The sequence below is a fragment of the Ammodytes marinus genome (assembly GCF_949987685.1).
Source record: "Ammodytes marinus genome assembly, chromosome: 23".
Lineage (NCBI taxonomy): Eukaryota > Metazoa > Chordata > Actinopteri > Uranoscopiformes > Ammodytidae > Ammodytes > Ammodytes marinus.
The window spans coordinates 15,526,433-15,552,681 of record NC_137227.1 but is presented as its reverse complement, the minus strand read 5'-3'; the positions used below and the strand labels follow the sequence as shown (position 1 = coordinate 15,552,681).

The window sequence follows — 26,249 nt, the reverse complement described above, 5'->3', positions numbered from 1 at the left end:
CACACCATTCCCACATCCTCTCCATCCCTCCCAGCGCACGCCACAAAACCCTTTTCCGCTCGTCTTGTCCTCGCTCCATCTGTCAGCCACTCTTCCATCTGTCTCCAGTCTACTGCGGCCTGTTCATCCATCCATCCATCCATCCAACCATCCATCACTCATACTCTCATTATCTATCTATCTATTTATCTAACTACAATATCTATCTATCTATCTATCTATCTATCTATCTATCTATCTATCTATCTATCTATCTATCTATCTATCTATCTATCTATCTATCTATCTATCCATCTATTCTCTCTCCATCCATCGGACTCACATTACCCAGCCCCCTCTGTCTGCCTGTGGTTCCATCGTTAATCACAGTTCACCATGGAAACCGCCACAATCAATTAACTTTCCCAATTTCCTCCTTGGGGACCCCTGTATTCCTCAACAGAGTGCCAGCAGGGTAATGCATATTTATGAGGAAGCTGTGTATTGATGCAGTTCAGTCATTGGTATAATGGAGTTGTGGACAGACAAGCTTGTCTGCTCTAATAGAAGTATTTTTATTCTTCCTTTTCTATGTGTCATTTGGAGACTGAATGGGAATGTTCACACTAACATCCAAAGTTTACAGGGATGAAAAAGTGTTAAAAAAGTTGAATTAGCTTTGGGTCAGATCTTCCTAATGAAATAATAAATCATATCATATCATTTTCCCATTGCTCTAGTAACATTTGTCTATGTAGTTAGTGTTGTAAATAAATAAATGGGCCTCGACATGTGGCAAAGTAATACTTTTAACTTAGGTTACATACCCAACATTTGGGGAAATGTATTTCAATTAAATCAGAGCACAATTATCTCTAAAATCATAACAAGACAAAGAATAATGTTTGGGATGACAGACTTTTTTCATGTACACATTTGGGGAAGGGGGAGATTTCCATGGTTTACATTTTTGCCTATAGCCTACATTTGACCAAGTATTTTGACAGAAATCCTAGAGGCAAATATCTCAACACCTGTGCAAATAAAAGCAAAACTAACTGCATGGCTTAATCTAAACTACACCAGAAGCTCAGTCCAGCCTCAGTGCATGTGTTCTGCATTGTAAAGCTACAACATATGTTTTAAATCATACACTCATCCTATTGTGCAACCCATTATTTCTCTGTGTCCATCCACCATTTACCTTCATTAAAGTCACAAATTTCCAGCCTCACACACCACACCTGGATGCATCCATGTGGGAATTGAACCAAAGGTACAGGTTCCAACTTGGAAAACACGTTTATTCATTTTCAGTCCAATGACAAACAAAACATCAACAAACAAAAAACTGACAGATAAAAAAACAAGAAGGGAGCAGCACTGCATTACAGTCAAGGTCAGTTAAAGTCTTTTGTGTGGCCACACCGCCACCTTTTGGTTGGGAGGCAGCTCTACAGCAGCTCAGGACCAGGAATATATTTGAAATTTTTGAATGTCCAAGCCTGGGCCCTGTTGTAGCATGCTGGATATTTTGCGTCAAGACTGATGTTGCACCTCAGCATTTTAAGTTTTTAAGAATTTGTTTCAATGTCAGCCACTGCCATGTGGTAGTTGGTAAATTCATTGTGCTACCACAGTAAAAATAAATAGATAAAATAAATAGCTTTTTTTCTGTCAATATCTCTTATACTAGAGTGGCTTATAGCCCATAGTTTGAACATAAAAAGTTACATTTATTATTTTCTGAACTTGCCTTCAATCTAAATGTAACACATTAGTTTGCACAAAAGTCAAATAAGAAACAAATAATCAGAAAAGAAGTAGGGAATATTAAATGACTGATTTGATAGAAAGTCCAGGAATAAGTACTTTACATATTCACGTATTTGTGCGTTTTTTGCGTGTGTGTATATGAGAGAGAGAGACCAATATCTACAATACACTGCATATCAATGTCCAGTCGATTCATCATTGAGCACATGAGCACTGTGTGTACGAGTCTGGAGTGGAGATACAATCACACACGACTTGTTTTGTTCGGCGTTCAGGAGTCGTCTCCGGTGCTATCGCCATCGTCCTCTCCTTCCTCGTGCTCTCCTTCCTCCTCCTCCTCTTCCTCATCCTCCTCTCGCCCTCTGCTCTTCATCTGCACAGAGGGACAAGTCAAATAAGCTTAACTTATATTTGTTAAGGCAACATTTTTGTCTGTTTTGCTTCAATAACATGTGTTCTTAAGTTCGTACAAGTATAAATAAAGGTTCCCCAATGTACATTAAGGTGTTTATTTTACTAAACCTTGTTTGTGTCTTATATACTTATAATCATCTTTAAGGGCCATTATTTACACATTAGTTTTTTTTTTTAACTTTATTTCAACTTCTAATGCACTATCATCAACTTATCATCATAATCATAATCCATAATCATTCTAAGATCTAATTGTTATCACAGAAGGATTTTTACATATGTTGTTAATGGTCTGATTTAAGAAATATATTTTGTTTTTAAAAACACGCTGAAAATGCACTTTTTAAAACCTGTGCATAGTTCTTCTAGAGTCTGTTCTGTGAAAAAAAACTCTGGACACCCACTTTAATGCAAACATACATTCACTTTACAACATCATATTAGGATATCTGAGAGTAATATAGCCCCATTAGTATATCTGATTTTCTAAGTAATTTTTCAATATATTCTGGCACATACAAAAAACGTCCTAATCTGCAAAGTAATTGACAAACGGAAATAAAAATGATTGGAGCAACTTGCTTCAAACGTGAGCGCTCTCTTAGCTGTGGTTGTGGCCCCGCCCCTCACCTGGTCTTCGTCCTCCAACAGATCTCCCTCCTCTTCCTCCTCCGAGTCGTTCAGCTCCTGGATCTCTCTGTCTCGCTTCAGCCCGTCCTCTTTCTTACTGGAGCTGGACGAGTTGAGGGAGGACAACTCGCCTGGCTCTGGTTTGCTGCTCTTTGTCTCTGAGTAAAATAGTCAAGTGCAGTTCAAATGTATTTATATACTGTAGCATAATACATATGATGATGGGTTGTGTGTTTGTGTGTGTGTGTGTGTGTGTGTGTGTGTGTGTGTGTGTGTGCGGTCCTGGCAGTTCTTTTATGTAATTTGTACACTATTCCAAAGATTTGGAGCAATCACTGCAATTTTTTTTAAATCTTGGAGGATCCAGGACTATTTGATTAGACGTTCTAAGTGCTTTGACTGGAGTGTGAATATCTACAAGCTCACATGAATAAGTAGGCGCCAACCCATTTAAAACCTTCAAAAAAGTTATAAAATCCTAAAATGAATCCTAAAGATGAGAGTGAGAGATGTGGATTTGCTCAAAAGCAGATCGGATCAAGGTCTATAAAAATGCAAACTGCCGTCCTTCAAATTTAACATTTGCATTATGCTCTCATTGAGGCCCACCTGACTTCTTGCTGTGGTCCTTTTCCATGCGCTCGAGGCTCTCCAGCAGGTAGTCCACCTTGTGTTTGATCAGCGTGAGCTCTCTCTTGATGGTCTGCAGGTCGTCTGCCTTCACTGTGGGTTAAAAAGGACGTTATGTGGAGGGGGGGGGGGTTACAGAACGACACAGAGACACGGCATACATGTGGTACCTATACGGGAGTTCCTCTGGTTGCTCTTGGAGGAGAAGCTGGTTTTGGTCCGGCGGCTCCCTCCTCCGCTCAGACTGACCCGGGGACGCTTGGAGGGAATGACAGCGCGGGACAGAGGGGGAGGGGGAGGAGGCACCCGGGGCTGGTAGGAGTACATCCTGAGACAGGTAGACATGTAAACATGTAAAGGTGCCAAGACACACAGTGGTAAACCTTTTTCTTTTTTTACAAGTTTTGTATTTTTAACAATTTTACCACACATTTTTATCCACAACCTGGTGCACTCAGTTACAAAAAACACATAAATGTAGCCTGCAGAAACCATAGCCCTTTGAATTGACACTTTTTGCACATTGACACATTTGACCTTAATTCAAACAGGCCATTGCTGAGATAATAAACTGGTAACAATGGATAAAAAAAAAGACTAGTCAGCTTACCTTTCATAGTAATCTCTTTGAAAGTCATAGTCCAAATCAATGGTTGGACTGTGGAGAGAACGGAGACGAGGTACAAAGATTAACACCAATAAAATAGACTGTTTTTACATTATTAAGTATCATGACTTGTCTGTCGGATTGGGGAATAACTGGAGTTGCTGCGTTGCCACTGTGGGCGTACACAGCAGCGTGTTACACACCTGTACATGTCTCCTGCAGAACGCTTGACTGTCTTGGATCTGTGAGGTTTGGGCTCGCCCGCCAGGTTGATGTCTGAGGGAGGAGGAAAGGGAAGGACAGGTTTGAGCGATATTTAAAAGAGTTGCCAAGAGTGGGAGAATGCGCCAACACATGTATTGGACAGAATGTGTTAAATCTAAATGAACAACTTATCAGTCCTTCAACTTTCACTCGATGGTATGTTATTTTGGCAGGATATGATGCTGCTTTTACCACTTTTGAGGTATATGCATATGCATATAATTACTCACCTTTAATTTCATGAGACAAATTGAATTCTTTTCAAATGTTTTTTTTATTTCGCTTGTGCAAAATATTTTTTCTATTCTTAGTTTTAAGCACTAGAGGGCAGCACAGGGGAAATAAACAAAGGTCCCTAGGATGATTATTGAAGGTGAACTGAATGGACTGTAACAGATTCATGGCCCTTGCATGGCATTTCCTTTGTCTTTTTGCCCAATGCATGCTGGGATATAGTCGAGTACTGTACTAAAATAACCTGTACTTTAGTCATGATATTTGAACTATTCCTTTAAAGGACCCACATCTCTATCACTTCTGATTTCAATGGACTCAGTAGTGGACTCCAACTTTCCACCCCTTAACTCACCCATCACCTGTCCCACGATCATGCGCCCGTCCTCCCCGGCCACGGCTGCCCGGGCGTTCCTCTCGTTGGGGTACTGGACGAAGGCGTAGCCCTTGTGGACGGAGCAGCCCACCACCTTGCCGTACTTGGCGAAGATGGCCTCCACGTCGGCCTTGGTGACCAGCAGGGTGTTGAGGTTGCCGATAAAGACGCGGGAGTTGAGCGAGCGCGGGTCGGTCTTGTTGGTCACGTTGCTGCTGGCCATCAGGCTGGAGGTGGGGGAGGACGACGACCAACTGAGACATGGGGGGAGGGTTAGGGGAAGGGAAGGGAGAGTACAAGGTAATATTGAGCTTGAAGACAATATTCAAATGTAAGTGAGGTTCATAAAGTAAGGGAAGGAGACGAGCACATAAACACTTTGTGATAAAGGCTACAGTATTTATTATATTATAATTGGCCTGTTCATTTCTACGTTAGCCCTGCACCAAGGCTAATGTGAGTTTTGACTGTGTGGGTGTTCAAGGTCTTCAATATTGGCTTCAAACACCTATGAAGTATACGCTTGGAGCATGTGTCCATTTGAAAACAAAGTGGGCCTAAATTGGATGAAAGTATGCAGCTGTTTATCATGACATGATTCATTGGGCTATAACATGTCAAATGTCCATATACTGTATATTGATTTCAAGGGGTAGGTTACTTTTTTTTAATATCGCACACACACAGAAACACCCTAAATGTGTTTTTGAACATTCAATAATGTGAGACAGGAATCTCTAAAGGCAAATATAAAGTAAATATCATACAGCAGAATATACAAGTGTGGTTGGGTTTTATGAAGCGGCCGGCACTCACTCCATGGTGTCAGTACCCGGGTCGTTGGAGGTTCTGCCTGCCTGTCTGACTCTGTTGGAGAGAAGAGGGTCGTCGAGGGACTATGAGAGATGACATCTACTACGTACACGTCCAAAAAGTGTTGCTTTCGCTTTAGTTTGTCTTGGAAGTGATTTTAAAAAGTGGAAGAGGGGCTGATCAGGAGGTTTAGAGAAAAATATGGAGGCGGCCATTAAAAAACCTGTGGGATAAATGCTTTGTTTGTTATGACAACAAGAAGATATTACAATGAAATTAGAAAGCTGCTTTTAACATATATTGTTACTCTCTAAATGTTTGTTATTAAAGCGGATAACTTCCGTGTCCAACACTTTTATGTATCCCTGCACTTAGCTAAAGCTACATTTCTGCATTCATAGATGTGTTGGCTTCCTAGTGTGTCCTAGTGGTTCCATGATTATTCAGTTTTCTCTCTGATGCTCTCCTTTAATCTACAGTGCCTGCAACTTGCAACAATTCTAAAAGGCAGTTATGAAAGCGAGTCACATTAGCGTGTCGTACGATTAGCCGCGTTAAGTGTGTCACCTTTAATATGCCAGCACAAGGGGGACAGATAGTCTCTGCTGTAGCATTAGTCACAGACGCTGCAAAGTTATGTAACATTGCGTCGGAGGGGAGGGGGGGTCTCAGACAAATCAACACAGGGAAGCTGTGCAGACAACCAAGAAGACCCTCACCAGCAAAAATATTAGTTTAGCGTACAATTTAGTTGATATTTATTTTTCTATGTAACCTCTATGTAACCTTTCTACTGGACCTGTCTGCAACAGTATATGTCTGACATCTCCCCCAAACTCCTTATAGTGACTGCACTGATAGCCATCTCCATACGGTAACACAAAGCATCAGTACCTCATAAAACCCCACTTTAAAAATACTGAACTATCCCTTTAAGATTTTTATTAGACTATGACGTGAATAATGACCATGATGCAGCCTCTAAGTATTTCTATTATTTTGTCCAACCCCTGTATATGAAAACATTCCCTTCTTTAGCTTGGTAGAGAACATTGTGGGTTTTTCTTTCAGCATGAGCAAAACACTGGCTTTGCTTATTAACCTTCAGTAGCCTATGTCTCAACCTGGTTCTTCACTAATTCCCTTCTGTGTCCGGCAGGTCGTTTGCATATCATTATCAACCACTTCAACCATTACGGAGCCAAATCTGCACCTGCCAAAACACAACCGTGCCGCTGCCAAACGGGCCTAAACTGCAGCAGCCTCTCACTCTCTCTGCCCAGTCTCTACACAAGCAGGGGGATTACATGGCTTGCGGCGGGCTGTCTGGCCAAAAAGCTAAATGCTCACTGCTCTCCCCTTCATGATTTGGCCGGGATGTTGCTATTGCTTGGCAAGCTGGCAGTGGTGGTGGCTACAACACCAGGGTGTTTTTCAGACGAGGGCAGGGGGCAGGACTATGACTAGCACAGGCCGCTTAGCAAATGTTTCTCATTCTTAGTGGCGTGTTGGGGTTAATGTAGGTATATCCCGGGGTTATATACAAGCAGTCCGTGCGATTTTCATGATGTAAACTACAATTAGGCTATGTTGTTGGAGAGCATTGGTAAAGCATTAAAGGTGGAGTCAGCGATTAAAGAGAATGCTTTTTTTTCAAAATCCGTGACTATCTCCTCACGATCCACTGCTCGACTGTACTGTGTGCGCGCTAAAATTATCAATACACAGCCTAGGCTCTGTAAACGGGCATGTTGCAATCTACGGTGCCCCCCCCCCACCCCTCTCATCAGATTGTGAGGAGATATTTACTGATTTTGACAAAAAGTGATTTTGTCAACAAGCGTGCAGAATCACTGACTCCACCTTTAATTAGCAAATTTAGGGTTTGTTCATATTTGCCAGTGTTGTGTAATAACAGAAACATTGTACATGTAATAGGCCCATGTATAAAACACAGTAAAGTCAAGTCATTCAACGTGATAGTCACCGTTCAGTTAATATCCTGTTAGTTATATGTCTTTTTTGAAAACTATGATGATCTACTTGTTAACACCTGCCCTTTTCTGCGTGTCTGACTTGCCTGTGTTTGGCTCGTCCACTTTATGGGACTTTTTATGCATATTACGATTAGGGAGTGTCTTTGTAGGCTGCCTGTAAATCCTAATTTCATACACTATTAGGTTACAGGACCACTTGTGTCAGCTTTAATAAGAGTTATATAATATGAGCTTTACGTTATTGCCAGGCTGTTGAATTGCATAGAATCATACGGTAAGGGCCCCCCGGCATTGTCATCCCAAAATCAACATCTTGGCACTTATAAACGCCTTAGCTACCATCTAAATGTGGTCCCTCCTATTGAAAGTTACATTAAATATGAAATATAAAAGCAGTGACTTTCCTATCCTCTCTGCCTCATCCGGGCTTTATTGTATGATGGCCTGTAAGCCTCTAGACATATAATGGTATATACTGGAAATCTTTTAGTTCATTTTGATCAAGAAGTGGGATTTGTTACAAGAGATCAGTTGTGTGAGTGTTGGTTTAAATGTTTGTGCTTTGACTGTGAAAGACACTGGAACCGCAGCTCTCAGGACTCATGCTTGGAAGACAGACGAGACAAAACGGACACAGAGAGAAGCTTTTGCAGTTTGTACAGATGGGAATGGAGCTGGAAATAGTTTGTTTATATGTACTTCATAGATCTAGGGAGTAAATATGGGAATGGGAAAGTGAAAAGGTGGAGTCAGTGATTCTGGAGAATGCTTGTTGTCAAAATCACTTTTTGTCAAAATCAGTGAATATCTCGTCACGATCCGCTACCTGGCCATACTCTGTGTGCACTGAAAAGAAAAGCAGGTGTTAATACACAGCCTAGGCTCTGTAAACTGATATGTTAACAAAGGGCATGTTAACAAAATCCATAGCTAGCAACATACCCATTTACAGAACCTAGGCTGTGTATTAACACTGGATTCTTTTGAACAGGTAGTGGATTGTGAGGACATATTCACTGATTGCTAAAAGTGATTTTGACAACAAACATTCACTAGACTCGATAACGCTTTAAAAGCTAAGTGTTACGTATAATGGACATGTGTAGATTGTTTTACATGACATTTTTTGGATTTAGTAAAAATGTAGTGTACCCAAAAGATTGTTGCTTTTAATCAAATATTCAGTATTAGTGATTATAGAATAGGTTAGTTATTCATGGTCTTAAGCACATGCCTGCAGTGATTGCTTATTTAAAGGGGTACAAACTTACTATCAGGGGTAATAATGGTGACGTCACTGTTGTTATCAAGAGAAGGTATCTTTGTGTGTGTGGGGGAAAATGGACCATATTTGACTCCATCAAATGACATGCACATTGAAAAATAAAAATGTAAAAATCACATTAAAAAGCAAAGGCAGCGAAAAATCTGGACTTATTCTGCCTTTGTCAGTGCCCGTCCTTAGTCCAAGGGCTGGATGCAGGAGGGGGGGGTGTTATTCAGCTACTAAAGGAGGTAAAAATTTGGGCTCTCAAAATCAAAACTGAGCCTTCTGCATTTGATTAAAACTCGGGTACCTGTGGGAAGCTTATGTGAGTGGCCGCTAGTGTAAAACTGTTAAATGTTAAGCATTTCTATTTTCTATTTTCACAGCACAAAAAAAAAAAAAAAAAAGAGAACAAGAAAAACACTACATGCTTTTTTCTCTAGGAAATCCAAATGGGGTAAGAAATGTGCTAAATCACAAAGAGGGTGAAAACAAAAGTGGAATATATATATACTGTATAAAAAAAATATGCAAAAGTTGAGGTGAAAAAAAAAAAGGTTGAGACCAACTTACGATTCGGCGCTGATCAAAAAAGTGGCTTCAAAAACTAAACAGGGGGAAACAAAAACGGAATATCGTTAGAAAAGAGGACCTCCTAAAAGGGAAAAGTATTATTGCCACAGAACATGGAGGGCAAAGTATGGAAACTATACGTGAAGAAAAGAAGATAATGCCCTTTATGTCACTAGCACATTCCTGCTATGAATTTTGGGATCAAATCGACACTTATTTACTCAATAACAATTCACACAGTTCAATCTTGATCCTTCATTATCTCATCATGAACCGAATATGACGATTCATATAAAGCATATGGCAAAATTGTACCTAATGCACTGAACTGTAAAGTTTAAAAAACGATTAGGCTTTTCTGTTGCTGGTTTGTTCACCATTGAAATTCTAAAAACTACTCCAAATAGGGATTTTATTCAAATGTAAAAGCACCAATGGTTCCGTAAAAGCAGGTGAATTTGTCTCTTCTTTGCCGGTTTAGTTGATAACGTGAACTAAGAGTTGAACTGGGAATGCACTGTCATCAACCATAACGAGCAGGCTAATATCAGACACTGGCTTCGGCTTCAGAGCATCCTGCCTGGCCTCTTCTCTGGGCGGCAGAGCAAAGGGTCATCTGAAGAACAGCGCCCCCTGGAGCCTGTAGTGACTCCTGCTCAAGGACACTTCCAGAGGACACACTTGGGACACAGGGGTGGGGTGAAAAAAAAAAGAAGGAAGGTGCAACTTCAATTCTACCCTGCCTTCCCATTGTAAACATTTGCTGCACATAAGAAGTTGTTGACAAATGTAGACCTGATCACTTATAAAGCTATAAGATGATAAAATCAAGAGAGAAAGGGAGCTATTCCGAGGAGCCTGATAACAGCTCATAACAGGCCCCTCTGTAGGCCTCTGTTCTGGGTCTATGCAGCTCCACAGCTCAGAATAAACTGCTAATGAATGAATCTGCAAATAAACTCAAATTATTATATCAGAATTACCAAATGCACACGTTATGTCACACCAATGCTACAAGAATCCCAGTGTCCATCCATGACTGCACAATATATCAAAACGCTGTAGTGTCAATGTTCCTTTAAAAAAACGCAGATTGAGAAAAAACAAAACATCTTGCCTGAAAAATTACATCATTCCTGAGAGATTCGCTGCAGAAAATAGACTGTCTCAGGCTCAGCACTGCCAAAATCACAAAGAAAACAGGAAAAAACACGTCTTATTGTCAATGTCAACGACTGCAAATCAAGTTACAGGTGGAGGCAAAACACAGGATGAGCATAAAAAACCTTTTAAAAACATATCTCCAGGAAAAGGGTGACACGTTCTGAACACTGTCCAGAGAAGACAGAAACAATCTTCCATATTGCTCTCCTCGAAAACACGACCACTATCAGATCAACAATAACACAGCAGCCCTGAAAAATGGAAGATTTTTTTTTCTTTTTTGAAAATGTGTTATTCGAAAAATAAAAGCAAAAAAAAAAAAAAAAAAAATCTTGCTTCACGTCAAACTAGTTTCTGCGCAGCTCATTCTGCCACCACAAAATGTAGGCCTACGCCCCTAAAACAACACCGTCTCAGGAATACCAGCCAGGAAAAATGCATTAAAAATAAAAACTAAAAAAAGGTCCAAAAGACGGTTCTGAGTCAGGAAAAATAAAAATAAAAAAAGGGAAAAAATCTCTCGGGTTCAAAATACTCACCAGGAGCCTAATACTAAAAATGATTAATATTCGACGCAGTTTTTTTTTTACTTGAGTGGGTAAAGATCCGTGTACGGTTCTGCAGGCTGATTGTATCACCTTGAACCAGTGGACACGAAATGGCGTCGACTCAAATCCACAAGAGAGGGGTCCCGCCCACCCCTGGATCTCAGTTTCTGGTTGGATGTTGAAAGTGGCCAGTGTAGAGATACCGTTCAGGGATTGGCAGATTGAGCTTGTCATTCCAGCTCACAAATGACGACATCCATAGGCTTTTTATTTTTTATTTATTTTACTACATCCATATGTAGCGGGTTCATAGGTCTAATGAACATTGATTTAAATCACATTTATCAATAATGCAAACACAGTGTCAACACCTGTAGGCGCGAGCCTTACGCCGTCATACTACACTCCTATTTCTCATCTATTAAAAAGCAGATATCAAAGCCTGGTTGTATTGTTTAAGTGCGTGCGTTGGTGCCCGTGAGCTACATCTGATGGAGAGCAGACTGACAGGTGGAGGTAGCGTGTGATGTCACGAGCTGCAGGTCACTGATACGATAGTTTACGTTAAAATGAATACAAGCCTCGTCTTGCTCAGACCTGCGCAATTATGACACGCGTCTTGCTGATGAAGGCTAGAGAGAAAAACAATGCAAAGTAATAATTGAATACAAAGGAACTCGTTTTAATATAATGGAACATCTGAGGATACATTGTAACATGTGGAATTATGAATAATAAGTATTTTAATTTTTCACGTCCTATGGGGCTTTATGTGGCAAAATGGTTACACTTATGTCCATCTGTTAATTTTCTAAATTTGTATATGCTGATATTTTTTTCTAAATGTTACTCATTTGATTTATAATTTTTTGTTGTTTTATGTTCATACATAGTGTTTCATTTGAGCCAACACAAACGCATTCATATTTAAAAAATGTTTTTTTAATCAGAACATTTCAATGCATCATTACATTAGAACACAAACATGTTCAAAACGTTTAATGGCACATGGAATCTCACACACCTGTCCATTTTATTACTTAACAACATTATGCTGCAGAAAAAAAGAAAAAGAAAACTTTTAACATCAATGCCATAAATAAAGTACACGGTACACAAAACGGTTTGGCTTTTAGAAGATATCGCAAGGGTCACCACTACCAGGGTCACCACTTTAATTTCCGTGACAATGCACCTGAGAAGTAAACAAATATTAGTTCAGAATTATTACACATCTCATAGACAAAGAGAGAAAGAAAGAGAGGCATCCCATACATTACCTTGGATGTCAGTCATCCTCCTGCGGCTTTGGGGCAGAGTCCAGTCCAGTCTCTGGAATGAATCAGGAGTTCTCAGTACCTCCTCCAGCCTACACTGCTCCTCGTTTTCCTGTTTGTTGTACAGACAGTATGTTAACAAAACCAGTAGTGTGTAACTTCTGCTGCCCACATGAAGAATGCTTAGTTGTTATTTTTTTGCAGTAAAATCAACAACTGAAACATTTCTTGGGCGCTTCTTTGGATTTTTCTGAGCTTGTGCGCCAATCCCCTGCACAATTTTTTTTTACTATTTTTATATTTTGTGTTTGGGTGTATACTGGGATGCTGCTACAATGTGGTTGTACACTGTATAATGACAATAAAGGATTCTGATTCTGATTCAGTGTCGGGGGGTGACACCAGTAAACGCTGCCATACTGAGAAATACAGAGAGACTTTCTGGAGCTTAAACAACTTTTGTCAACTTATTTGGCCATGGCTTGAATGTAACGGACATTCAGTTCTATGGCAAAAGATATGCACTAACTTTCCAAAGGAAAAAAAACAGATAGAAACCTGTGTTGGAGTTTGTTTGTGTTGGTTTTTCCTTCTGGCTGCGGGAGTGTTAGGGCCCGGGCTTTCTGCTCCACTCCTCTGCCGTTCCCTCTCTCTCTGCAGGAGGAGGGTCTGCCGTGTGGTCCTGTACTCCAGAGAAAAGTTACTGATGGTTTTGCAGAAGTCCTCCGCTTTGGCGTCCCTCACCATGGCTCGGGAGTAGCCCAGAAATAAGAGGAAAGAGTGGAACCTGGAGAGAAAAAAAAGGTCAAAAGGAAAATAGCATGCACATGACTTAATTAAGATAAGTTGCACTTGATATAGGGTTTCATGGACATACACAATGAAAATATTTTCCAACAGAAACCCACATTCTGAATCTGAAAATTAGCATGAAAATTAGCATAATATGTGACCTTTAATGTTATCTAGAACATAAATTAAAATATTAATGTTTATACTGGACATGATGACTCAAATTTGAACTTACCACAACACAGGGAGCAGTTTTCATCAAACATGTCATCTAAATAAATAAATAAATAAGAACGCACCTGTTGATAACCCGGCGGTGCACGGCCCTTAGCACCTTCAGCCTCTCCTCGCACTCTTTCAGAATCTTGGGCAGCCTGTGACGGAGCGAGCCCTCCTGGGCCAAAGCCTCTTCTTCTCGTCCTCCACCTCTCCTCTTCTCCATCTTTCCTCCTTTTCTCTCCGCCTTGTCCAAAATCTTGAGCTGCTCCCATGATGCTTTGCACAGGGCCTCGAGCTCGGTGAAGTTTGATTGGACTAGGGAGTAGTCGCACTACGAAGACAAGAAAAAGAATGGATGTTTATTTGATATAGGATTCCAAAAGTTTCAGTCCCAGTTTCTACTTGGTTAGGACTCCCTTTACATGTGTATCTGATCTTGAGAAATTAGTTAAAATCCATCATGGCGACCTTTAGTTCACCTTTTTTGTTATATCAAAATAAAGCTCACTCAGATGCAGGGCAACATACACTCTCTGTAGACAACCACACATACTGTACACACACATAATCACAACTACACACCTTGCCGGCTTTAGTTACAGCAGTGATGTCAGAGTAGAGGTCAGTGGATTGTGGGTAGAGTTGCATCAGAAGCACACAGACATGGTGCAGCAGGGGCTGGCGAGTGTGTGTATCCCTCACCTGGGACAGCTTCCCCAGGTAGCTCAGCTCAAAACCACGGGCCTTGGCACATGAAATATGCATTTTTAGAATTAAAAATTAATAAAAGACTCACTAACAAGGAAGATGGATAGCAAAGATTTGGATCACAACACACTCACCTTACATCCATTGAGAAAGTTTCCGATCGCCAACACTGTTGCCAATATACATCTAAAGGTCTGGCTGGCTGCGAGCTGTTCCATGGCCAACTTTAGATGGAAGAGAGGCTCAGCGATTTCCTGTTAAGGAGAGGGACAATGTTGTGATTCAAACAGACCATGTGACATCAGTGACATGTTGGTGAGAAAGGTTTCTGTTGATGATGATGATGTAGCTTTGTGTAGGTGACACCCTCATGTTATTATTCACACAAATGCAGATTTGACAGTTTCAGCATGAAGAGTGAATCATTTATTGCATAACTTAGAAAGTGTAGCCCAATTAACATTATCAAAGTGCGTTTTCACACCTAAAAGTCCGAACCAAGTTTCAAGTTTTGTTCTCCTGTATTTATTTGATACATATATATGAAATCAGGTTTGATTTCATATTTCAGTGCCGCAAGTACACTAAATAACTTTCCATGAAAAACACTGTCAGCACTGTCATCATCAGCTACGTGGGCTGCATCTCGTTCCACTTACCCTCTCCAAGGAGTCGTAGTCCAGAGCGAAGGTCCACAGCTGAAGCCTGGAGGTCAGATGTGGGATCTCTCCCAAAGTGAGCAGGCAGAGCTCGGCCGGGGCCAGAGGGGAGTGGGGGGTCTGCGCCTTGGCCTCCTTGATCAGACAAAGTTCCTCTTCTGTTGGTATGAGGACTTGAAGCCGCTGTTGTAGAAAGAGTAAGAGTAACTCATACTGCAGGTCTAGTCAGGACTTTCCACTGTGTCTGTCCTTATCTGCATTGTGCTCAGGTTTCATTCTGACATGATAAAAGATATTGCAAGGGCAACACATTGACTGTCCAACATAAGCAAACTTTAGAGGTTAAGCAAATGCTGAAGCTCAAATTGCGGAGGACATGAGCTGTACTGTACCTGAACGTCCTCTCTGTCCAACACACTGCTGTCCATGCTGTAGATAGCAGGGGGGAGGAGGCGGGGAGGGGGAAGGCTGCTCATGGCGATGGTTATGATGTTACTGCGCTTCATTCCCAACACCGAGACTGACGGCTGCTTCTAAGTTGGGATAAAGAGTATTTTAGGAAGAGCCTTTTCTGTTTTCAATTTACATTTAGCAGGTTTTATCCAAAGCGATTTACAAATGGAGGTAGGCAATTTGCATTAAGGTCTTTCCAAAGGACCCTCTCTGGACCTTCCCCGCCCTGACCTGGACTCAAACCCAGGTTTCCTGTGCCATAGTCAGTGCTGTTACCTGAGCCATCCAGCTGGCAAAAGGCTGGCAGGAGACTCCCCATCTCAGGAGTAAATTTAATTTAACTTGATGGCTCTATAAACATTTTCAAACCACTTTCCCCAAAGTTCACATCCCAAAAAAAGCTAGTGACAACTGATTGATTGACATAATCTGTAGTTGCTTACAATTGTTTCAAAAATCTGACTTTTCCACATGAGGAAAACAGATGTAGACAGAAACAACCTTGCCCAAACTCTCGATATTCCTGACGCATCGTACTGTCTCATTGGTCTTACCTGCCTCCCAGAAACCACATTAATACTGATGTTGTTGCCCTTGGATCCAAAAAAGTACTCCAGTAGGTTTGTGTCCAAACAGACCGGCTCAAGTCCGGCCCAGATAGTCTTAGTCCCAAAGCGGGTCATCCTGGGGAGAGGGGCTAAACTCTGCAGCTCCCTCCAGTGGAGCTTCAAGGTGCGACATTTCCCAGTTGCACCTGTATGGGACCCCGAGGACAATGGTGGGGCAAGTGGGGGAGGGGGAGGGAGAGGAGGGGGCGCCGGAGGAGCTTGGAGACCCGTTGACGATTCGTCGGTTGAGATGGCCGCCTCGTCCTCTGTACTGTCGTCCTCGTCCCAGAGGTCTGAGAAATCCAATTTGTTGAGGCAGAGACGTGTGGCTGGTTTCAGGAATGAGCTCCAGGACTGGTCGAAATCCCAGTTCAGAGAGTTATCCTTGGTCTGGTCCGACTCCTTCATTGGTCTTTGGTAGTTGTTCAAAAGCATTACCCTTATGGACTAGCTTATATTTTCAGTTTTTGATCTTGAGAAAAAGTGACTCCAAAAATTATGCTCATTTTTCATATTAGATACAAAACAAGGCCTGTTTGGATTGGGGTCAGATGAGGGGAACATTTGCTTTTGTCCTTTAGCAGCTAAACCGGGTCCCCTCCGTGTCTCTTCTTCTTCTCACTGTGCAGTCAGACACTGTGCATTCGATCGGAACCTCTGTGGATGCTCAGCCTCACTTGTCGACCACAGGAGCGCATAACTCGCACAACCAAATCCCAATCTTCCAGCCACCTCTGGGTGTTCTCACAGCACCGTAACCTGCAATTGCCTTGGGTGCAGTCCTTCAAGTCTAAAAAACAATGAGTTGAGTCTGATGCTTAGATCCAAGAGTCCAGTGTGCGCCAGAAACCTGTGACCTCAGTCAAAGAGAAAGAATTCACATGAGCTTTGACGGGTTGTTTTTAGTCCTGCATCCAATTCTGATGAAGAGAAATCCAAGGAATGCCTTTTTACAGCACTTCCAGAGAACCTAAATGACGTGCTTCTGCAGCTATTCCTTGATTTTCATCTCTTCTCTCTCCGTTTTTCTTTCTGAAAGTGAGATATTAAGAGAACGAAGGAGAGAGAGAGAGAGAGAGAGAGAGAGAGAGAGGGTAGTGTTGGTCCGTTGGTGCATTAGTCTTGGATTATTTGAGTTGCACCCTTTCCCTTAATTTCCTTATCAAGCCATCATCTCCTGTTGGTATTGCTACTTGTGTATACACAAACCTCTCTATCTGCCATCGAAGATCTGTTACTTCCCTCCTCTTCTGCCTCCCCTTCCCCCACTCTTTGCACATAAAAGTGCCAGACTGACCAGTGTTTGCCCCTGTTACATGCAACCATTAAATGTGGAGACAGTGATTCTGGAAAATGCTTGTTGTCAAATCACTTTAGATCAAAATCAGGGAATATCTCCTCATGATCCTCCACCTGTCCGTACCGTGTGTGCACCGAAAAAGAAAATCCAGTGTTAATACATAGTCTAGGCTCTGTAAACAGGAATGTTGTAAGCTATGTTGGGCCCCTTTGTATCGAATTGTTTACATCGCTGTTTATTGAGCCTAGGCTGTATATTAACACCAGATTTTTTTTATTCACACAAAGTACGGACAAGTAGAGGATTGTAGGAGATATTCACTAATTTTGACAAAAAGTGATTTCGACAACAAGCTGAATCGCTGACTCCACCTCTAACATTGGCCTGAAAAGCTTATTATGCAGCAAAGAGAATGATTGTGGACAGGCTAGGAACGGCAGGGGTAATGTCTATAAAAGGAAGCAACTTTATTTGATAAAACATTACGGAGCAGTCCAGCAATAGCAACATGATATTGTAAGTGGGTGAAACTAATGAGAATCCAAAATGTTGTGAGAAAGCGTATGCCGAAATGCTGCAAAACTTCCAGTGTAGGCCTTTAGTTATGTTCACAGGGGTGGTTTGCATGCTCGACATGCAGCCATAATGAGGATCCCTCCCTCGGCCATTAGGTCTCCCCCTAATTATCTTGTTCAGTGGTCCTACTCTCTGGGGACGGCAGAGCAAAATGAGCTCTTTTTGTACAGCTTAAAACTCTTTTTACATGTATATATCAACAGGGTTCTCAAGCCTGATGCGAAAGAGTGATTTTGAAACTAACACTATTTTTCAGTAGTGTTTGAGTTATAGTTGAGTATTTAAATGTTATACTATTTTATACTTCTTCTCCACGGCATTTCAGAGGCAAATATTTATACTTTTTACTTCACCACATTCGTCTGACAGCGTTAGTTACAAGAGATTTTCTGTCTACAATTGTTCATACACTTCCTCTCCAAACCATGATTTTCCAAATTTGGTGATCTTGGAGGTGAGTGTTTTTTTGTTTGTTTTTTTTTATACTGAAGAAGGAATGAGTTTGGTGCTGAGAAAATTAGATTATGCATTGTGCATGAAGCTGAATACAGGGAGGTTTCTCTTAAAGTGGATTTTTCAGGCAAACTGTATGTGTTTATCACAGAACAGTCACACTAAAAACAAATTATGATTGTATAGAATATGCCTCATTACTGTAGATATAAGCCAATGGTATATTAAGTAGCCTAGTGAAAATGTAGCCTACATACCAGGGGCGTAGCACCAAATTCTGGGCCCCTATACAAAAGGTCCTGATGGGCCCCCTGAAAGGCGGTCTTACAATACACATGGCTCTCTGAGCCAGACAACTCCACAATACATTTATTTGAGGAATGACCAAATCATTACTTTTACCGGTGTTTCCCCCAGAAAATGTCTTAGTCAAGGTGGTCACTGGCCAGGGTCACAGGAGACGCGGCGCAACGCGGCGCGGCAAAAATGTTGGGGGTATTTTGCTCAAAGATGCCAATGCGCACTATAGAAATAAACAACTGTTTATTTGAACATGCAGTATATTTTCCGGCCTTTACTCAGAAAAACGGCGTTGGTAGTGGGTTGATGAAAGAAGACGCAGTTTGAGGCAGATGAGGAGGTCTTCAGGAACAATTCTTTTATTTACAACAAAACTCATCCTGCAGTCAAAACGAAGCCAATAAAAAGTTAAAGTGTTTGTAGCCAAAAAACTAATAGAGGTACATGCATAAAACCAAAAGCTATGAAAAGTTCCTGTATCCTAAAAGACCTAACTCTTCCAGCATTGTGGCTGGTTTTAACCTGTCAATCTAAGTGATCTGATTGGTTCTCTAGGACAGTACGCCCTGCTCCTCCTAACACCTAATTGGTGTACCCTAACTAGCTCCACCCTAATGAGTCAGAGGTTGTCCTCTGGCCCCTAGAGGACATCTGAGTTTAATCATCACCTAGAGTCGATATGTCCCGTTGGCCAAGAAGTCTGATTCAGCAACTTTTAAGACAATGCTGATGATGATGATGGCCAGGGTCAATAAACTACTGTTAACTCTTAGCCAGACTGTCTTTGATTAACTCACAAGACAGTCACCTTTGTGTGAAATTTGAATGATCTACAGGTCAGCCTTGAGGGTTTCCTCACTCAAGCAGCTGACATCCCTGACTTTGCCCCCTGCCAGATAAGGCTAACTGTCTTTGTCTCCTCTGTAGCAGTAGACCTTAATATAAAATGTATAGTAACATAATACACTACAGTAATCTTAGAATGTGTCATAACAAAATACACTACAAATACAAAAATACAACAGACACTGACCTTACAGTTGTGCAATTTTGTTTGCTATGTGCAGGTAAAATTTTACGGACAGTACAAAACACAATTAAAGAAAACTTCCACTGTTTTGGTGCAATGCTATGCAGACACACTAAATACAAATAATAGACCATACACTTGTGTATGCACAACAAGTGCAAATCCAACTTTTTAAAGTTCCTTTATGGATGGGGGGCTGTGATTATTGTGGACAATAGGCCTACTGTGATGCGATAGCCTATAATTCATTAATGGTTATTATTAGCCTACTTGCTTGATTTATTTTTAAATACAAAGGTTATTGGTCGTTTTGGAACATGTCTTTCCCAATTTAAAACATAAAAATAAAGCAGCATTGAAAATTCAGAAAATAAATCTTGTTGGCCTACACTAGCATGCTGTTCTGCAAATAACTCAATAGTTGAAATAATAAATACAATGTGTTTTCCCCTTAAAATGTCTAAATGCATTTCAAAGACAGTAACAGTGTGGCACTTCTTTAAACTTACTGAAACTTGCAAGGGCCATCACTCTCATGTATTCATCAGACTTTTCTTTGCGCTGTCTGAGCTGATAGATAGGTTGTGTTGCCACAGTGATGTGGAGTGTTCTAGGTTTGCCAGCACTTATATTTTCGCCACCAGTTCAATTCAATGTCGGCTTGCTCCTGCTTACTCTCCCGCACACATGCCTTAGTCATGCGCAGGCCCCTGATTTCCTTGCAAGGGTCAGGGGCCTATCATGAGCCAGTCAATTATTTATTTTTTTGGAATGGCATTGTTCAGGGCCTTCGAAGATCGGGGCCCCACATTCAGCTCAAAAAAAAAAAAAAAAAAAAAAAAAATTCTGATGGGCCCCCCTCTGCCTTGGGCCCCCCCGTGACTGTCGCACTTTCCCCCGCAGTCCGTCGGCCCTGCTACATACTGTACATGATAGTAAAACACTGCCAGGGATCACTGTACTGCAAAGGAGGACTACTTTGACTGTTTGAACGTTACAGTATGTACATTTGGCTGATTATAAATGTAATTCTTAATCTCCTAACTAAAAACACTGAACTGTCCCAGCCATGCAGCATTTTTTCGACTATTTGACCCACTTATGAAAAAGACAAATATTCCCAATGGCAACAGACATATGGTGATTCACTTTACTTTGATGATCCGTATGTTGTGGTTCTATTCATCCACAACATGAATATATCATGGACGATGATGGTTTTTCATCGTCCATGAATGTATTTATGCCAATGCATTTATTTTGAAAGTCCAGAGTGGAAGTCCCTCCTCCAGCGCGCCCGGCTTGTTTTGGGAACAGTGGGTGAGCGCGCTTCCCCCGGACTGCTCTGTGGCTGTCTGTCATCGCTGGCGCTGACATCACGCAGAGGATTTTCTTACAATGTCAAACATCCACAAGCAGCGTGAGCTCATGGCTTCCCCGCGCCACAATGAGAAACATCGCCGCGTGCCTCTGCTCATTCTTTAAATGCTCAACTCCAGTCACTTGTTTACGGGTTTATTCCTTGCTCCACAGACAGGATGCGTTTTGAGGTAAGATGGGTCAACTCTGTTCTGTTTTACCATCGCTTACAAATAAGACTTACGTTCGTTTTTCTGTGTGGACATAATGTAGCCTAATAATAATTTGTGTTTGGGTGTAAATACAGCATGATTTCTTAATGTTGGCAATGGCAGCATCCGATTCTTCTCCCCTTCTCATCTTGCGTCTGAAAAGTTGTCCGTCTCTAACGTTGCCAGTGTGCGCTGTTACGTAACGAGTGCAGATGTTACACTGAGATGACAAATCCCTGAAAGCACGACGCATCTGCTGCTTGCCTACAGGCAGCAGCATCATCTCTAGGCTACACCACTGTAACACCATGTTAAAAACAACAAAAATGTTATACACTTCTGTATTGTAAGGAAAGTGATGAAAGTATCTAGCCTATAGGCCTAATCAATACAATACAAGTTTAATATGACTCAGGGCCTTTTGTTGATGGTCCGTAGGCTATTCATATATTTTTCTTGTCATTGAAAACTTTATTTCATCAATAAATACCATATTTAGACAGTTTCTTTTGGGCAATCAAATTGTATTTCTAAATCAGTGATATTGACAGTCTAGTCAAAGCTACACACTCTCTGTGCAGGACATCAGTTACATTCTTGGTAACGGTCTTGAACTATGTGAAACAGCATTGTCCCTATACAAAAATTAAAATGGAAAATAAAAAAATGTGCCTGGACACAGCTTGGAGTTGATATATAATATATAATATTAATTAAAAATATTGGGTACCATTTATTTTTTATCAACCAATACCAATGCCATTATTTTGAAGTAATGACACCTTTAAAGACTTTTTTTTGCTTAATTTCATAAAATGGAAAAACAGAACATTTTAAAACAATAATTCAATTTGATTGCTTCATCCTGCCATGATTAAATGAATAAGCTAATAATGAATTATCGTCCCTCCGTAGGATTTGTGTAGCCTTTCCCTGTTTTGACAAAATTGTTAGTCATTTGTAAAAACTAAAAAAACAAGCCAAGGAGGGAAAACGCCTCCACCGAATCCTCCATTAATGCTTCTGAAGTGACTTCCTGTTGTTGATGTGCCCCAGCAGGTGTTTGTAAGCGTGTGAGCAGGTCAGAGGTCATGCTGCGGACGGAATCTCACTCCCAAGGCCTCTTTTCATCCGGAGACACGTGCGACAATGACTGTGAGGTGAGGTCGTTTATTTATGTCTGTTTATGTCTGTTTGTCCTGAACACCTTGGGAATCCATATGGAAGTAATAGGCTTAGGGTCGTATTGACACCAAGTTACAAATGATGATACAGTGTGTCCAACTTGAAAACCTCAGGTGAAAGGGTTGTATATACCACAACATGTAAATCTCCATTTGGATTTGTCATGATATTGCACCATTTATATAAGTTGGTGTCCATCAAAGCATCGCTCCTTTCCTGTAAAGGTGGAGTCAGCATATTCTGTCACGATCATTGTCCGCTGCCTGTCTATACTGTATGTGCGCTGAAAACAAATCTGGTGTCAATACTCAGTCTATAGGGTCTGTAAACTGCCATGTTGCAAGCTACGGTGGGGAGCCTTTGTAAACATGCCCTTTGTTTACATACCAGTGTACAGAGCCTAGGCTGATTATTTTTTAGAGCACACAGAGTACGGACAGGTAGCGTATCATGATGAGATATTCACTGATTTTGACTGAAAGTGATTTTGACAACAAGCGTTCTCCAGAATTGCTGACTCCACCTTTTAACTGACTTTGTTTTATGCTGCTGGCCAAATATGAAAGGGAAAGGTAAATTCCCGTAAGTCACAACTGTTGTTTATGCATTCTTATTCTTCTGCATGTCTCTCTGTCTCAGATGGGGGCGAGCTGCGGAGAGGTAGATGTGGTGTGTCTGTGCGAGGTCGGCCCCTGTACACTGTACTCAGAAGCGCACACGCCCACGCCGGTGAGTGCTCAGGCTTTCCACTTAAACGTCCGCGACCGATTGCTCATAGCGCCTCTGCATCTGTGATCACTGCTCTAATTGCATGTCTTAGACCTCTCTATCCATCTGTCTGCTAGTACTGATTGTGTCTTATATTGAAGTGTGTTTTTTTGTCAATTATCTATCGTTTTATTGCCATGGAGATCACTTTTCTTAGCACAAATCATTCAATTAATAGTCTATTGAAATCTCTGTTCTCAGGACGCACAGCCGTGTGAACACTGTGGGAAAAACAGAGTGATGATGACCAGGAACTCGGAGGGATACGGCACGGAGGTAATGTTTGTTTCTTTGTGATGCATATGTTATATACTTTTAATTTATTTAAAGGAGTAATCACAATCAAAAGTGAGCTGTCGAAATCACTTTTGTCTAAATCAGTGAACATCTCCTCACGATCGGCTAACCTGTATGTACTGTGAATGCGCTGGAAAAAAAAGAAGCCATTGTTAATACATAGCCTAGGCTCCGTAAATGGGCATGTTACTAGCTGCGGTTGCCCTCCTTTTGTTTACATACCCGTTTACAGTGCCAAGACTGTGTATGAACACCAGGTTTTTCCCCTGTGCACAGTACAGACAGGTAGTGAATCGTGAGGAGATATTCACTGATTTGACAAATTAATTTTCACAACAAGCATTCTCCAGAATCGCTGACTCTACCTTTGAATGTGTATTATACTGATTCTTTTCATACTTTTTGTATTTTATTGCATATTGTATATTATATTAGTGTCATATGCTTTATTCTCCTGCAGGAGGACTATGTATTGTCAGACCCTCAGGGGGAGAGCGATGCAGACGCTGATATAGAGGATACAGATTGCAGGTTGGATGTGCACAAACTCCTTCCCTTGAAATTGTCTCACCTTGGGCCTTTTCTTTTACGCTTTCAACCTATATCTTTTTTATTTGCCTGTTTTAATTGTCTTTAAAATGTCTCTTTTGCCCCCTGTAAAGCACTTTGAATTGCCTTGTGTCTGAACTGTCCTAGTTAATATTAATAAACTTGCCTTGCCTTTTTAACGTGACTTTTTTGTTGTTGTTGTGCTCAGGCTCCAGGAACCCGGTTCTCTCCAGCGAATCAGCTCGCGGAGACGGAAGCGTCCCCGTGTGGCGCGGCAGGACACCACCGAGAGCGAGGACGACGGCGGGCGGAGCAGCAGGACGCACCGCTGGAACCTCAGGCTCAGCCCCGACAGAGCTCACAGCAGGACCATACTGGAGGTAGGAGAAATGCACCAAACAAGCACTGTATGTTTCACTGGAGAAAGACAATTAGGGTTTAACCGTCGTTTTATTGATACACATACAACCTTTGATGGCAAGACTAAAACAACAACATGCAAAAGTAAAATTAAGATGCATACAAATACATTGTAGTAATAGAAAACAATTAAATAAGGTCAAAATAATATTGTATCACCTCTTTCTTCCAGGAGAGCATATCGCAGGTCCGGCCCCTGGTCATCTGCCGGCCAAACGTTGAGGGGCAAAAGACTCCCGTCGATTTGCCAAGAAGCTCCGGGCGTCTCATGTGTCTGTGGCCGTCTTCCCTCTCTCTCCCTCTCATCCTCCTCCTCGCTCTGCCTCTCTCCCTCTCCATCCTCATTGTCATCCTGTCTTTCCTCCTACCGTGGGCCAGCGCTTAAACCCGGACTCCGACAATGTGGTAGTAAAAAAGATAGCACAAGTATGGATGGAGAAATATGGTTGTTTTTATTTTATATTAAGAGTGATATTTTGTTGGCAGTTGGCCTTGTGGCTTCAGGGTCAGACATTGCTTTGAAGTCTATCATTTTGCACCTGTTAACTCCACTCATCTGAAGATCTACATCCACTCTGTGATCTTTGAGAAAAACAACATAAAACCCTGTGCTTGCTTTCACCTTCCGTCTCACCTTCTCAGCCCCTCTTGGGTAAAAATAGGCTTCCTGCCATGCTCGTAGAAGGGGGGTTCTAGGAGTGCGTTCGGGTCGCAAAGTTACATCCAAAAAGGAAAATAACAGGGTCAATAGTAAAATTTGATATGAGATGCCCCCTATAAAACTATGCAACTCTTCTGGCCCCTTCATCTTCTTCTCTCTGAAGAATATACTTCATGAATGCAGGGACTTGTGATTCTAAAATAGAGCATGACCTAATTTTAAAAAGCAATATTAGCAAGCGCGAGCTGATATACGTAGCTCCCTTCATGTGTGAGCGATAGTACTTCTGTTGTAATAATGAATGGATAACATTTTTTAATTTACCAGTTGGATGACTGATTTAAAAACATTTAATCTTTTGGTCTTTTTCCTCCTGGCTGCATTGTGTATGCTTTTTGTAAAATAAGCCAGCCTCAGAAAAATAATGATTTTCAGTGGAACATAATTATGTTAAAGCAATTAAAAACGCTTCAGTCTTATAGTAGAATCATTACTATCATGTTTAAAATGTATGTTGTGACTTTATTTATAATTATTTATATAAAGAAAAAGTGAGCTTACTCCAAGACTTACTCCAATATTTGTGGGGAAATAAAGCCATTGTACCTTTCCTGGTCTGTGTATGTATTGTTATGATGTTTGTTTATGTTTTCATAATTTATTTTATTATTTTCTTCACATCTTGTGGGAGTTGCTGGCATCCCTGTAGAGAAATGGCCCTTTCAAAATAAGATAGTTTTTATGATAAAGGCTAGTTTCTAATCATGCCTAATAACTTATTCTCTTCCAGCCTGTTGTATTGTCCATTTTAAACCTTAAAAGTTATTTATATGTCCTCTGTGTTTCAAGTGGCCATAAAAGTTCAATAAAACTAGATTGTATTTTGACAAGTAAAAGCTTCTGTTTTGTCATTTGTTGTCAGTTTTAAAAATCTAGACAGTTTTTGTAAGGATTACCAAAAATGTAAGATATATTGTGTTAATAAGTGAATTGGGAGGTTTTCAGGCTGTTTGCTATGCTAAGCTAACTGCTCATAGCTTCATATTACATGCTCAGACATGAGCAAAAAAGTTCCTAATGGTTGAGAAAAGATGAGCAGAGTATTTGAAAAGGGAAGATGATGCTTCTTCTGCCTCTGTAGATAGAAGAAG

General features: G+C 41.1%; 2 protein-coding genes across 3 annotated transcripts; one reads left to right on the top strand and one right to left on the bottom strand.

The window, feature by feature from the left end:
- Positions 1–1,826: 1,826 nt before the first annotated feature.
- Positions 1,827–5,857, bottom strand: LOC307269112 (heterogeneous nuclear ribonucleoprotein C). Its single transcript, XM_080051951.1, has 8 exons — positions 5,727–5,857; positions 4,890–5,164; positions 4,240–4,312; positions 4,040–4,087; positions 3,600–3,757; positions 3,409–3,522; positions 2,800–2,957; positions 1,827–2,128 (listed from the first exon to the last, which is right to left on the bottom strand). Exons 1-8 carry the CDS (start codon positions 5,729–5,731, stop codon positions 2,027–2,029), a joined length of 933 nt encoding a protein of 310 aa, XP_079908077.1. The 5' UTR covers positions 5,732–5,857; the 3' UTR covers positions 1,827–2,026.
- Positions 5,858–21,056: 15,199 nt separating this feature from the next.
- LOC307269117 (uncharacterized protein) lies at positions 21,057–25,924 on the top strand. 2 transcript variants are annotated; one of them, XM_080051958.1, is made up of 7 exons: positions 21,057–21,197; positions 22,278–22,378; positions 23,043–23,132; positions 23,373–23,447; positions 23,929–23,999; positions 24,226–24,397; positions 24,610–25,924. In XM_080051958.1, the coding sequence occupies exons 2-7, from the start codon at positions 22,310–22,312 to the stop codon at positions 24,820–24,822; spliced, it is 690 nt and encodes a 229-aa protein (XP_079908084.1). In that variant the 5' UTR covers positions 21,057–21,197; positions 22,278–22,309; the 3' UTR covers positions 24,823–25,924. The 2 variants fall into 2 exon arrangements, with proteins under 2 accessions (XP_079908084.1, XP_079908083.1); XM_080051957.1 differs by having other exon boundaries at positions 22,275–22,378.
- Positions 25,925–26,249: the final 325 nt, after the last annotated feature.